The sequence below is a fragment of the Oryctolagus cuniculus genome, chromosome 14 (genome assembly GCF_964237555.1).
Source record: "Oryctolagus cuniculus chromosome 14, mOryCun1.1, whole genome shotgun sequence".
NCBI classification, from domain to species: domain Eukaryota; kingdom Metazoa; phylum Chordata; class Mammalia; order Lagomorpha; family Leporidae; genus Oryctolagus; species Oryctolagus cuniculus.
The window spans coordinates 17,626,308-17,639,150 of NC_091445.1; the positions used below are offsets into that span (position 1 = coordinate 17,626,308).

The 12,843-nt window shown below is 44.5% G+C and overlaps 1 protein-coding gene across 17 annotated transcripts in view; it reads right to left on the bottom strand.

Moving 5' to 3' along the window:
• MCTP1 (multiple C2 and transmembrane domain containing 1) overlaps positions 1-12,843 on the bottom strand; it is a 627,604-nt gene that overhangs the window by 350,075 nt on the left and 264,686 nt on the right. For all 17 annotated transcript variants that reach the window (XR_011381926.1, XR_011381924.1, XR_011381925.1 and 14 more), the window contains one exon: positions 7,184-7,298. Coding sequence is in view for 9 of the 17 variants with exons in the window: in XM_051853978.2 (XP_051709938.2) it covers positions 7,184-7,298 (115 nt within the window). In the remaining 8 variants the exon portion in view is untranslated. The remainder of the gene's footprint in view (positions 1-7,183; positions 7,299-12,843) is intronic.

Sequence of the window (12,843 nt, forward strand, 5' to 3'; positions counted from 1 at the left end):
CGAAGTGCGTGGAGACCGCGGAGCGTGCGCGCAGAGCCGGGAACCCGCCGGCGGGGCGAGGCGCCGGGAAGCCGCGCAGAGCCGTGAAGCTGCCGCGGGGCGAGGCGCCGGGAAGCCGCGCAAAGCCGGGAAGCCGCGCAGATCAGAGAAGCGTGGGCTGAAGTGGCTCAGCCGGAAAGCTGCCGAGAAGCAGCCTCGGGGCGGGCGCAGCCGGGAAGCTGCGGGGATAAGAATGAGAGCGGGAAGCCGCAGGGATAAGAGAAACAGAAGTTTTAGAAGTAAAGTGAGAGAAATAGGAATGCTGGAAGATAGAAGTGGAATGGGAGAAATAGGAATGCCCGGAGATAGAGAAATAGAGAAATGGAAAGGCCTCCCCTCAACATGGCAATAAGAAAGCTTGGATTCGGTCTGCCTGATTAAGTGAGGCGATGAGCACCTGGGCGGCTAGCAGCTTATGCGCCGCAGGTCACCGAAGACAGGCACGAATTAACATCAGTAAGGCTTCCCCACAATGCAACAATTAGGAGGCTTGGATTCGGTCTGCCTGATTAAGGCGGTAAGCGCCAGCAAGCAGCTCGACCAGAGTATGAGCTGCAGGTCACCGAAGATAGGCACGAACCAACACTAATAAGTCTCCCCCACAATAAGGCAATGAGAAGGCTTGGATTCGGTTTGCCGGATAGGTCTTGTAAGTCCCCTGCAGGCAGAGCAGAGCATGCGCTGCGGGGCACCGAACACAGGCACGCATCAGCGCCTAAAAACCTCCTCACAACATGGCGAAGAGAGGACCCGGATTCGGTTTGCCTGATAGGACTTGTAAGAGCCTGTGGCAACTCTAGCAAGTAGAGCAGAGTGTGTGCCGCGGGACACCGAAGACAGGCGCGTATCAACGCCAAAAATAAAAAGAAAGGGGGATCTGTGGGGAGCAATCCGGACTAGACTAAGTTACTCGAATTAAGACTTATTCTATGCATCTGCTCTCCCACAATATGGCGCTGGGAGAGAAGTAAACAGCTTCTGCACAGCTGCCTCCAGTTCAGCCAATAAACTGTAGGACTTGCTCCTGATTGGAGGAGAGCAGCGTACTCGGCGTGTGGGCAGCCGAGTTAGGATTGGCAGAGGAGGACTATAAAGGAGGAGAGAGACGGCATGCACCAGAAACATCTATGAGGAACATCTAAGGGGAACACCTGAGCAGCCCCTGAGAGAGCCGGCCGGCGGTGTGCCGCTCCCCTGCGGAAGTGGGGAATGTGGCCAGGGGGAGCTGCCCTTCCACGGAGGTGGAAGGGATAGTAGCCAACCCGGGAAGAACCAGCAGCAAACCCGGGGAGGGCCGAGCAGAAGAAAGAACGGCGCAGGGTCCTGTGTCGTTCCTCCATGAAGAGGGGGAGCGACATAATGGTGCCGTGACTCGGATATGAAGCCTAGGCAGGGTTCAGTGTCGTTCCTCCATGAAGAGGGGGAGCGACACAGAATTGACAGGCACCAGCGATCAGGGTAAGACCAAATCCTTATGAACGTGACCTTATTTGAAAATAGGGTCTTGGCAGATGTAGTTAAGGATCATGAGATACCATGGATTTGGGGGAGAGCTGAGACCCAACGGCTGGTGTCCGTATGAAAGAAGACAAGAGGGGCAGAGACAAGAGGGGGAGGCCATGTGAAGATAGGGACAGAGATTGGAGTGAGGCATCCCGAAGCCACGCAATGCTCGGAGCCACCAAACACTGCAAGTTGCGAGAAGGATTCTCCCTAAAAGCATTTTGCGGGAGTGCTGTCCTGACACACCGTGGGTTTTGGACTGCTGGCTTCCAGAGAGTAAGCCTCCATTGTCTGAAGCCTTAAGCTGCAGGTAATCTGTGAAGGCAGCTCTAGTAAATGATTCAAACCTCCAAGATCCAATTTTCAAGAAATCCAATTGTGGGAAATTGCTTTTCCAAGACACATCCACACTGGTCTGATTTTTTTCTAACAGTACAAATAACCATGTCAAATCACTGCATTCCAACTTTGATAGATGAGCATACAAGATCTGTCAAAAAATGTCTCACCTTAAAAGCCCAACATAATTAAAATTCAAATAGCCCTTTTCTAAGACAAGTACATGGAGTTGCCAGATAAAATGATCCCCAATCATATTTCCATATAAACAAAAAATTAGAAATACATCTCAAATATTAGAAGACACATTTATACATCTTTCTAACAGATAATCAATTATTTACCTGCAGTTCAAATTAAAGTAAGCATCCTGCATTTTTATTTGCTAACTCTGGAACCCTATCACTTCAGTATCAAGACTACACTTCTCACTCAACCAGCAGCTAATATATGAAACTTGGATTTGAACTTATATGTGTCAGATGCCCCCAGGATCAGGCTGCCTAAACCAGAGATAACAAACCTTGGGAAAAGGTAGGAGCATTTCAATAAAGCATCTGGTGGTTGCTCTGGGAAACAGTTCATAAACACAGAGGAATGATGGTGAGCTCCAACTGCCAAGCCTGCTTGGGTGCCTGTTACAAATGAAGGAGGATTCTGGGAAATTCAAACCACTTTCCAGAGATGGTGGTGGGTGGTGGTGGAGGAAATGCGTTTTCCCCACCACTATTCTCTGCAATGGGGATATGAGACAGAATGGGCAAGAACATTTCGGTTTCGCTGGGACATTTCTACTGATTGTAACAATTACTGCAAGTGTTTTGGCAATGGACATCCTTTCCAAAGTCCCCATGGCTCCCAGGAACCACAGATCTTAAAGCCTCAATGGTTTTTGTTTTTTCAGCCCCCTTGTACAACTGATCCCAAGCAAAAATGGATAGTGCCTTGATCACCCCTCATATATTCCGCTCTTTCTCTCCTTCCACACCCATCACCCCAGTTCAAGCTTTCAAAACCGTACCCCCACTTAACTTTAGTGCTCTCAAGTTTTCTTCTCAAACTGTTCATTTTCATGTAACTATCCCACTAAATCATCATAAACTGACCTAATACTATCTACCCAATCAAATGTATAATATGTAGTGATTCATAGATGGCTGGAAGATAAATAATCTATCCCAAATTTCACTAAGGTTGTTTCTTCCCTTTAAATATCTTAATATTTATACTTCTATATTTAAATATATCTTTAAATATTTTAATATTTATTTAAAAATCTTATATACACCAAATTAAAAAATCCCCTCGTCAAGTCTATTAGTCACCTTTTGGTTACTATCATGAAATGCCTGACACAGGCTACTCATCAAGGAAAGAGGGGTTTTTTGAGCTCACAGATTTGGAGATGGAAGGTCTGAATGGGGTGGTGCAGGCTCTAGCAGAGGTCCCACAGCAGAAGGCAGAGCACGTGTGGAGGAGGAAACTCGCCAGGAGGCAGAGAGAGAGGATGAGAGACCAGGGTCCCACAGTCCCCTTGGAGACCATGCACCCAGTGATCTCAGCATCTCTCCCCAGGCCCCACCTCCTCAAGGCTCCATCACCCTCCCCAACAGCGCCACCCAGAGGACGAACCCTTTACTACAGGGGCCTCTAGGGGAGGGCGCTTAGCATCCAAACCATAACACCAGGCAGATGAGTAAACTAGAGAAGCTGGTTGGAGTTGGAATTTTAAACTCTTAGGAATCATCTTCACTCCTACAAAGTACATTTTCTCGCCCAACTTTCCTTAGTACAATGGTCCTCTGCTTCTAGTGAAAATTACTTTATTTTTGGTAGAGAGGCCATACAGAATAACTTGCAACTGTGAGAAAGAGAGTGGTGCACACACAGTGAGATGTGGACTCACAGCAGTGCAGACACAGGGAACGATGGGGCAAGGCTGTACACACCCTGTCCAAAAGGTAGAGGCTGCTTAGCTCAGATGACTGGTGTCTCAGGCTGCAGAGTTTGCTTGGTGTTTGCTGGTGACTGCATGGAACCTATGCATTTTTGATAAGAATTTCACCGAAATAGGAAGTATGTGACAGCTGCATGTTCTGTTACTTCTCATGGCAACTTGGATAGCTTGGGGAAGGTAGAATCTTCTATGTTTTCTCAACTGTAAAGCTACTATGTTTCCTTTTATAATTTTTTTTTTTTGACAGGCAGAGTGGACAGTGAGAGAGAGAGACAGAGAGAAAGGGCTTCCGTTGCCGTTGGTTCACCCTCCAATGGCCGCCGCGGCCGGCGCACCACGTTGATCCGATGGCAGGAGCCAGGTACTTCTCCTGGTCTCCCATGGGGTGCAGGGCCCAAGCACTTGGGCCATCCTCCACTACACTCCCTGACCACAGCAGAGAGCTGGCCTGGAAGAGGGGCAACCGGGACAGAATCCGGCGCCCCGACCGGGACTAGAACCCAGTGTACCGGTGCCACAAGGCGGAGGATTAGTCCTTTTACAATTTATACAGGTCTGTGCAGAAAAACTTTGAAACGCCGTAAATGTTCTGTTTCACAGCATAATTTTGCACACACAGTTTTAGCAACCACTGAAGACTTTGGCCTACAGTCATTATGCCGTGTTTGTGAAAAGCTGATTTTCTATTTCTGTGTCCCCATCCTTTTACTCCACCAGAAGGAAAATCTGTCCCTTTCTCCCTGGTTACTTACCAACTCCATTGTTTCTTATCAGAATGACCCCATAGATACTTATTTTGTTCTAAAGATGGCAAGCTGTTATATTACTATCGTTTGTTTTCTTGTTGAAACTGTCCTAGCCATGGGCACTAGGACCTCCTTTAAGTTGGCTCCTGTGTTGTTTTGACATCCTGCCTTCAGGGCTTCCCCTTCATGCACTGTAAAATGTTCCAGGCTCATCTTGTTCTTCCTCTGCCCCAGGTCTGGTATCAATCATTTCTCTCGGATTCCTGATTACTTGTATTGGAGAAATTGTATTTCAAAACTAATAGCTGAGCCTTGGGTGTGTTGATTGCTGTTTTGTCATTCTACCCTTGTTAGTTGCTAGGTGATCTCAACAGAAAGATTTAGGAATCCACGTGATGCACACGCACACACACATACATACATACAAACACACACACACACACCCATCTAGCCATGTTTATTTTTATCTATCTGGATCTATATTAAATGCCATAGCTCCTCCTGATCGCTGTCTAACCCCACAGGGTTCATTCCAGCTTCCTCCTTCCTCTGTTTGTGATTTCCTTCCTCCATAGTGGGAAACCTCCCTCTCCATCATTAAGAGAGTTGCTTATTTGCTAGCTCCTCGTATGCAAATGAAATCATCACACAATAATCACACTCTGCACGCATGGTGTCTCCCATGAGCTGTTTTATCACGCTCATCTCCCCACAGGCGTGGTCTTTTTACCCCACTTTGGGTTCAATCCTCCCACACCCAGGTGGGTTTATTCACCAATTCTGACATGCTGGGATTCCACGATGGTTAGAGAACCACCTAAGAACATGTGCTGAGCCATGCCACTTCCTCCTCACCCTTCCTACCCCACTCTCAATCCCCCATTCCTGCCAACCGTTCTTACCTACATTCTCTGTGTTACCAATCTAGTTAGTTTCTGGCTTTAATTTCCTGTATTTCTTTTTGTACAGATGAGCAGTCAATGCATAACTTCTCATACCCCCCAACTCTTACATGAAGTGTGGCATGCTATTGATACTCTTTTGCACTTTGCTTAAGTGAACTTAGCAATATACTGTCAATTGTTCCACATGAATTCCTAGAGATTTTTTGCAGCTATACGGTATTCTCCCAATAAGTGCACCATAGTTTATTCACTCACTCTTCCAATTTATGGATATTTAGGTGTTTCAGATACTTTATAACTACAATGCTACAATAAATAATTGTATACCTATGTATTTAAAATAGTTATGTGCGTCATATTCAAGAGTGAACTTTGATTTGTTGTCAACTTGTTTTTTCAGTTCAAATGATGTAATACAGAGAACATGGGAAAAACTAGCAAATGTAATATAAATATAGCAAAAAATTACTATGCTATTAGCATTATTCTCTTTTTCTAATCCACTTGTAACTCCTTTTTGAGACACACAGTTCAATTCAATGAACATTTGCCCCTAAACACTAAATCAGATGGCCAATTTTGAAAACTTCTCCTTCCTGCTTAAATCCCAATATTTTCAATCACATCCTCTTTCATTAAGGATATTCTGATAGTTGTAACTTTTTATCTAAAAGTTGAATGTACTATTGATATCTATTGATATATGTTCTAGAACTAATCAAATATTGGTATCATACTGAAGCATGTATCTATTTTATTCCTTTAGAGACAGGAGACAGAACTACAAAGTACAGCCTTAACCTACTTCCTCCTACTCCCTAAGTATGGCTGTCAATAGGGTGAGAGAAGAAAAACAAGACTATATGATGCCAGAGGCACTCCCAGCTGGTCTGACAACAGGCCAGCGTAGGCTTAGGGATGCTCCTTTCTCCGGGTAGCAGAAGTCATACACGAATTCAGCTTCCATGGGACTGGGGGCTCTCGGGACGCTGCTTCCTCCACAGCTTGCATTTAAAATGTGCAAAGGACACTGCATTGTCTGAGATCTATCCCTCGTCCTGCCTCTACTCTGGGTTCAAGGAATCCCTCTTGTGGCCCAGGCTAGCCCATTAGGAGATGGCCTTGGGTTTTTGAATCCAGGCACGCAACAGCATTTGCTTTGTCTTGCGCTACCTCATGGCCTCCAAAGACCTGTTTAATCCACCATGAGGCCACTGCAAGGAGCTACTAAGCCTCAGAAGATCCCTTCTTGGGAATTTCTGCAGCTTTGGGGAGATACTAATCCTGGATCCTGCAATTTAACAGAGTAGATCTATGCGACCAAGTAATTTCGAGGTAGCTTTTGAAATGGCTTTGGATGCACGCCTCACCTATGTAACTGGGTCACTAACCAAACACAAGAGTCTGATTTGTCAGTAGGTTATAGAGCTCTTGCTCTCAGGGTTGGGAACAGATCAATCAGCATTTTGTCTTCTCTCAATGCCTGTTCCTCCATGGTCAAAGAAGCCATGTAACGTATTAAACCGCACCTTTGGACCCACAGTTCTAAAAATTTCTAAAAAATTTATAATAGTTTTTATAATTTTTAACCAAAATTTGGTGTTTTTTTGTAACTTAAACAATCATAAGGGAAACAATACTTATCACAAACACACAGACAAAGCGAATAAAGGGTATTTTTCTTTTGCTCTTACCTCCTCGATCTCGGGCAGCTAAACTTTGACCCCTTCTTAATGTAATGTCCAACTGGTACATTCCTGGATCCGCCAAGGGGACACCCGCATTACTGGTTCCAGCAGTGTTTAATTTCTGGAAAACAGGGAATACACAAAATACTAAATTTATTATCTCTGTTCTATGTTCTCTAGTGGAGGACCGTATCCTTAACCTAAATTATAAGAATTAGTCAATAAAATAAATCATCTTGTGATCCAGCACAATATCATAATGGCCCAGTTCTCTGAAGGTTTTGAAATTCATGAAATACTTTAGATTCAAAATAAAAACATGACAGTTAGAGAAATATTCCATTTTAACTCCAATTGGCAAGTACAAAAGTAATATGAAAAAGATTTTCCGTGGAAGATGCCATATAATTCATCTAAGAGAGATCCACCCAGGGACAACATCTGAAGTAAAAATATAACCAAGGCTAGGAACAAAGATGTGCAAGAACAACTGACTTTCTCATCACTGAAACGAAAATGAAAATGATTTATTCAGATGACTGTTGACTTGTTTGTCTATGCAAAAAATCTCATATTGAAGGATTTCACATTTCTGCTTCCAGCCTAATGTAAAACACGATATAATTATACAGGAATAAATTCACCCAGCATTCTGACAGCATTTGTAAGAAATAAATTCTCAATGGTGCTAAATTGCTCCTGATGCCTTCTAATGAATAAAATGTACACATGCTATTTCTAAATCTAAAAGATCTTTGCAAGACTCCCTCTGTGGGATATTTTTAGCAACAATACACCCTTTTTTTTTTTTTTTTCAGGCAGAGTGGACAGTGAGAGAGAAAGGTCTTCCTTTATCATTGTTTCACCCTCCAATGGCCGCTGCAGCCGGCGCACCACGCTGATCCGAAGGCAGGAGCCAGGTGCTTCTCCTGGTCTCCCATGCGGGTGCATGGCCCAAGCACTTGGGCCATCCTCCACTGCCCTCCCGGGCCACAGCAGAGAGCTGGCCTGGAAGAGGCGCAGCCGGGACAGAATCTGGCGCCCCGACCGGGAATAGAACCTGATGTGCCAGCGCTGAAAGTGGAGGATTAGCCTAGTGAGCCACAGCTCCGGCCAACAATACACTCTTACTAATTTACTAAGCACTGAGTTACAAAGGCCATGCAAAAGGCAACACCAAAGAAACACACGGAAAACATCATACAGGTCATATTTTATAGACTGCGATTTTGTACACAATAGGAAAGCTTACTTTTCTTTTACATAGTTGAGATTATTTACGTTCTTATATTTTCTGATTCAGAAAGAAAATTCTTTTGTTTGGGAATACAGAGATCTGGTAAAATAATAAAACTTTTCAGCTCTTGGTAGTTGTATAATTTACATGAAATGCCACTAGCCAGCAACATTGAACACACACCTTCCGGATACAAATCACACACCAGGAATCCACCCTTTAACTAAAGCAGAAGTTCTTGAGGTTTGAAGGCCGAGACAAGAAGTTTTCCTGCAGGAACAATTATGCCCAAAAACAAGCAGCGGCACAGCTGGGATTGATACCCTGAGCTCCTCACCTCTCCGCTGGCAACAATAAAAAGTATCGACTTCCCCTCCTCGTGATATCCTGGATTCTATAAACGGAAGCACTACCCCTAGCGGTTCAGGCTGTGGACCTCTGAGTCGGCATTGACTTCTTTGCCTCCCACTCACATCCAAATGGTAGTTAAATCCCACTCCATTTCTACAGCACTTCTCCTGCTCGTCTGTTAATTCCTCTTACCACCGATTTGGTTCAGGCCTTCAAACCACAGATAAGTAAGAAACAAAATGATTGTCTCACTCTTTCCTTGCTGATCCAGATGTCCTGTGTGCTGTGGCTCACAAACAATTTGGGGCACATCCTGTCATGCTTGTGTACAAACATACATGGGTTTGCACTGTGTTCTATAGTTGGGTTGTAGTTTTTGCTTTCAACAAAGCGAGTACTGTATGCTGTTTATTATTAACAATTTATTTATGAGAAACATGGGCAGTGTTCTAATTAATACATACAGAAATCCCTCTCTCCTTTTTACAATTTCCAGCTCTACTGAGATGCAATTGACAAATGCAATGGAATGATTTATGGTGTGATGATTTGATACACACGCATTTTGTGAAATGGTTATTACAATTATGTTAGTTTCATCTCTCTCTCACCTATTTATCCTGTATGAGCTTTTTAAAAAGAAGATATATTTATTTATATTAAAGAGAGTAGGAGAGACAGAGAGAGAAAGATCTTCAGTCCACTGGTTCACTCCCTAAATGGCTACAATGACTGGAGCTGGACCTGGACCTATCTGAATCCAGACAGGAGCCTCATCCGGGTCTCCTACATGGGTGCAGGGGACCAAGGACTTGGGCCATCTTCTGCTGCTTTCCCAGGCGCATTAGCAGGGAGTTGCATCAGAAGAGGAGCAGCCAGGACACAAACTGGAGCTCATACAGGATGTCAGTGCTGCAGGTATTAGTATAGCCTACTACGCCACAGCACTGCTCCATCCCCAGCCCCAAATAAGCTTTTAAAAAAACATTTATGCATACTGTAAGTACACAATCCACACAATCCAGTGTTAACCACAGGCACCATGTTGTGTATTGAATTGCTGGCACTTCCTCATCTTGCAATAAAAGTTTCTTCCTTTGTCCAACACCTGTCCTTTTCCCCTGATAAAAACCCCTCCTCCCCTTTTTTAAGGCAAATTATTTTCCTGGGAGTGGTAATACCATAATGTATTCAAGTATTTTCCTACTGATAAACGTTTGCATTGGTTTCAGTGTTTGCCACTAAGAGGACAGGTGCTTTTATTTCTCTTAGAGAATGGACTTTTCCAAAGAAGTTTAAATACTTCACACTCCTACCTAAAGTGTGCAAGAGTGACCATTTCCCATCCACCTTCATCAGCTCGGAATTTGCTGGTTTTAAATGTTATCTTCCATCAGTATGTTCTTCCAGAACTGTAAGGAGTGTTGAAGCCAGGTTACAGAACAAGAGAAGGACACCGTTCAATGGTTGTGCAGGAGACAGCAACGTGGAAACACAGGCAGCCAACCAAGGTCATCCAAACAAGTTTCCCAGAGTTTTCACTTGGGTCTCATTACTAAGCAACATGCAAATTCAGGTCCAGCATACATTTGCTAAAGTGTAAGTGAGTCCCAGCACTGTCATTAGGTTCTTTCATATACATTTGCTTCCAAATAAATTAACCTATAAATAAATATCAAGCCTAGAGAGGTTTACTACTTTTGGAAACATAAAAGCAGAGTGCAGGAAAGGAGGCATTGTCCACCCATCCCACGTCTCCTTGTAAGGGTCTCGATGGGCCCCTTAAAGGCAGGAAAATTGGAAGGCTCACACATGTGGGTTTTCATGGTCCTCATTCTCTTCAGCTTCACTTTAGAATGTATAAATTACGCTGGCGCCGTGGCTCACTAGGCTAATCCTCCGCCCACGGCGCCGGCACCCCGGGTTCTAGTCCCGGTCGGGGTGCCAGATTCTGTCCTGGTTGCTCCTCTTCCAGGCCAGCTCTCTGCTGTGGCCAGGGAGTGCAGTGCAGGATGGCCCAGGTCCTTGGGCCCTGCACCCACATGGGAGACCAGGAGAAGCACCTGGCTCCCGGCTTCAGATCAGCGCGATGCGCCGGCTGCAGCGCACCAGCCACTGTGGCCATTGGAGGGTGAACCAACGGCAAAAGGAAGACCTTTCTCTCTTTCTCTCTCTCTGTCCACTCTGTCAAAAAAAAAAAAAAAATGTATAATTTACACTGGGGCCGGGGCTATGGCACAGAGGGTTAAATCCCTGGCCTGAAGCATCTGCATCCCATATAGGTGCTGGTTCTAGTCCCGGATGCTCCACTTACAATCCAGCTCTCTACTATGGCCTGGGAAAGCAGTAGAAGATGGCCCAAGGGCCCCTGCACCTGCCTGGGATACCTGGAAGAAGCTCCTGGATCCTGGCTCCGGATTGGTGCAACTATGGCCACTGCGGCCAACTGGGGAGTGAACCAGTGGATGGAAGACCTTTCTGTCTCTACCTCTCTCTGTATCTCTTTCAAATAAATAAAATAAAAATCTTTAAAAACAAATGTATAATTTACAGACTATCAGCTTTTCGATCTTAACGTGTCTTTTAGACTGTATGTGCAGGTTATGAAATTCCCACAGACAATTTAAACCATACTAAGATTTTTCACATCTCCTATTTCAGAATTTAATACTTAGTTAAGAGCTCATTTCACTGGGCTTATATTTATTGAAATACCTATTTCATTTCCCGCTGCTACAAATTTCTCACAGGAATGATTTCTCCCCTTATATAGTGCAAATATTTCTTCCCAGTATATAGTTTCCATCTTTGATCTTCTGAAATTTTTATTTATTTATTTTAGAAGCTGGGGAGAGGTGAGAGGGGAGACGGGACAGGGAAGAGGAGAGAGAAGGAGAGAGAGAGTTAGTTCACACCCACTGGATTAGTCCCCAAAGGCCTGCAATGGCCAGGACTGGGTTGGGTTGAAGCTAGGAGCTTCATCTCCCACATGAGTGATGAGAAGCAAATTTCTGGAGCCACCTGCTGCCTCCAAGGGTCTGCATTAATAAGGAGCTGGAGCCGAGGATGGAACCCAGGCATTCCAAGTGGACTTGGACATCTTAACTGGTGTCTGAGTCCCTAGGCTAAGGGCTTATCCTCTCTTTGATCTTTGGACACAATGCATGTGGTTACCGAGAAACTATGAGGCAGTTAAAATAGTTTCTTTTTCCCTTTTAGGACTTCTGCTTTTCTTATCTTGCTTATCACACTTTACCACATCATAAGAATACAAAATTATTCTCATAGTTAAAAATATTTTGGAATATTAATTTTATCCATTATCTTTAAAGTCATCTAAGTGTTTTAAATATACTACGTGAAATAGGAACGTAAGTGTATTTTATTAGTTGCTATGTCAGATAGCACAGCCAGCCTCCTGCAGCACTATCATCCCACATGGGCACTGGTTCAAGTCCTGGCTGTTCTCCTTCTGATCCAGTTTCCCGCTAATGTGCCTGGAAAAGCAGTAGAAGATGGTCCAAGTCCTTGGGCAACTGCACCTGCGGGGGAGACCCAGAAGAAGCTCCTGGCTCCTGGCTTCGGGTCAGCTCAGCTCCAGCCATGGCAGCCATTTGGGGAGTGAACCAGCAGATGGAAGACACCCCTCCCACCTCTCTAACTCTTTCAAATAAATAAATAAAATAACTCTTTAAAAAAATGAAAAACATGTACTGGGAAAGATACAATGCCTTAAAAGAGTTAGACACACATATAGCTCTAAAACAACGCTATTTGTCATTTTAAATATCTTGAAAGACACATCCAATCTTCCATTATCTGCTGCTTCTCAGGCACATTAGCAGGGAGCTGGGTCGGAAGCAGAGCAACCGGGACCCAAACCAGCACTCAGGTATGGGATATGGGCATCCCTAGCAGTGGCTTAACCTGTTGCATCACAACACCAGTGCTCGGTGCTTTGCTTTTGAAACGAGGGAAATAGTCATTTCACAAAGCTTTCCACAGTTATAGGGAGTTAATGACCTGTGCATTACTTTCAATGTCCATCTTCCTGCTAACCTGTAAGCTCTGTGAGGGC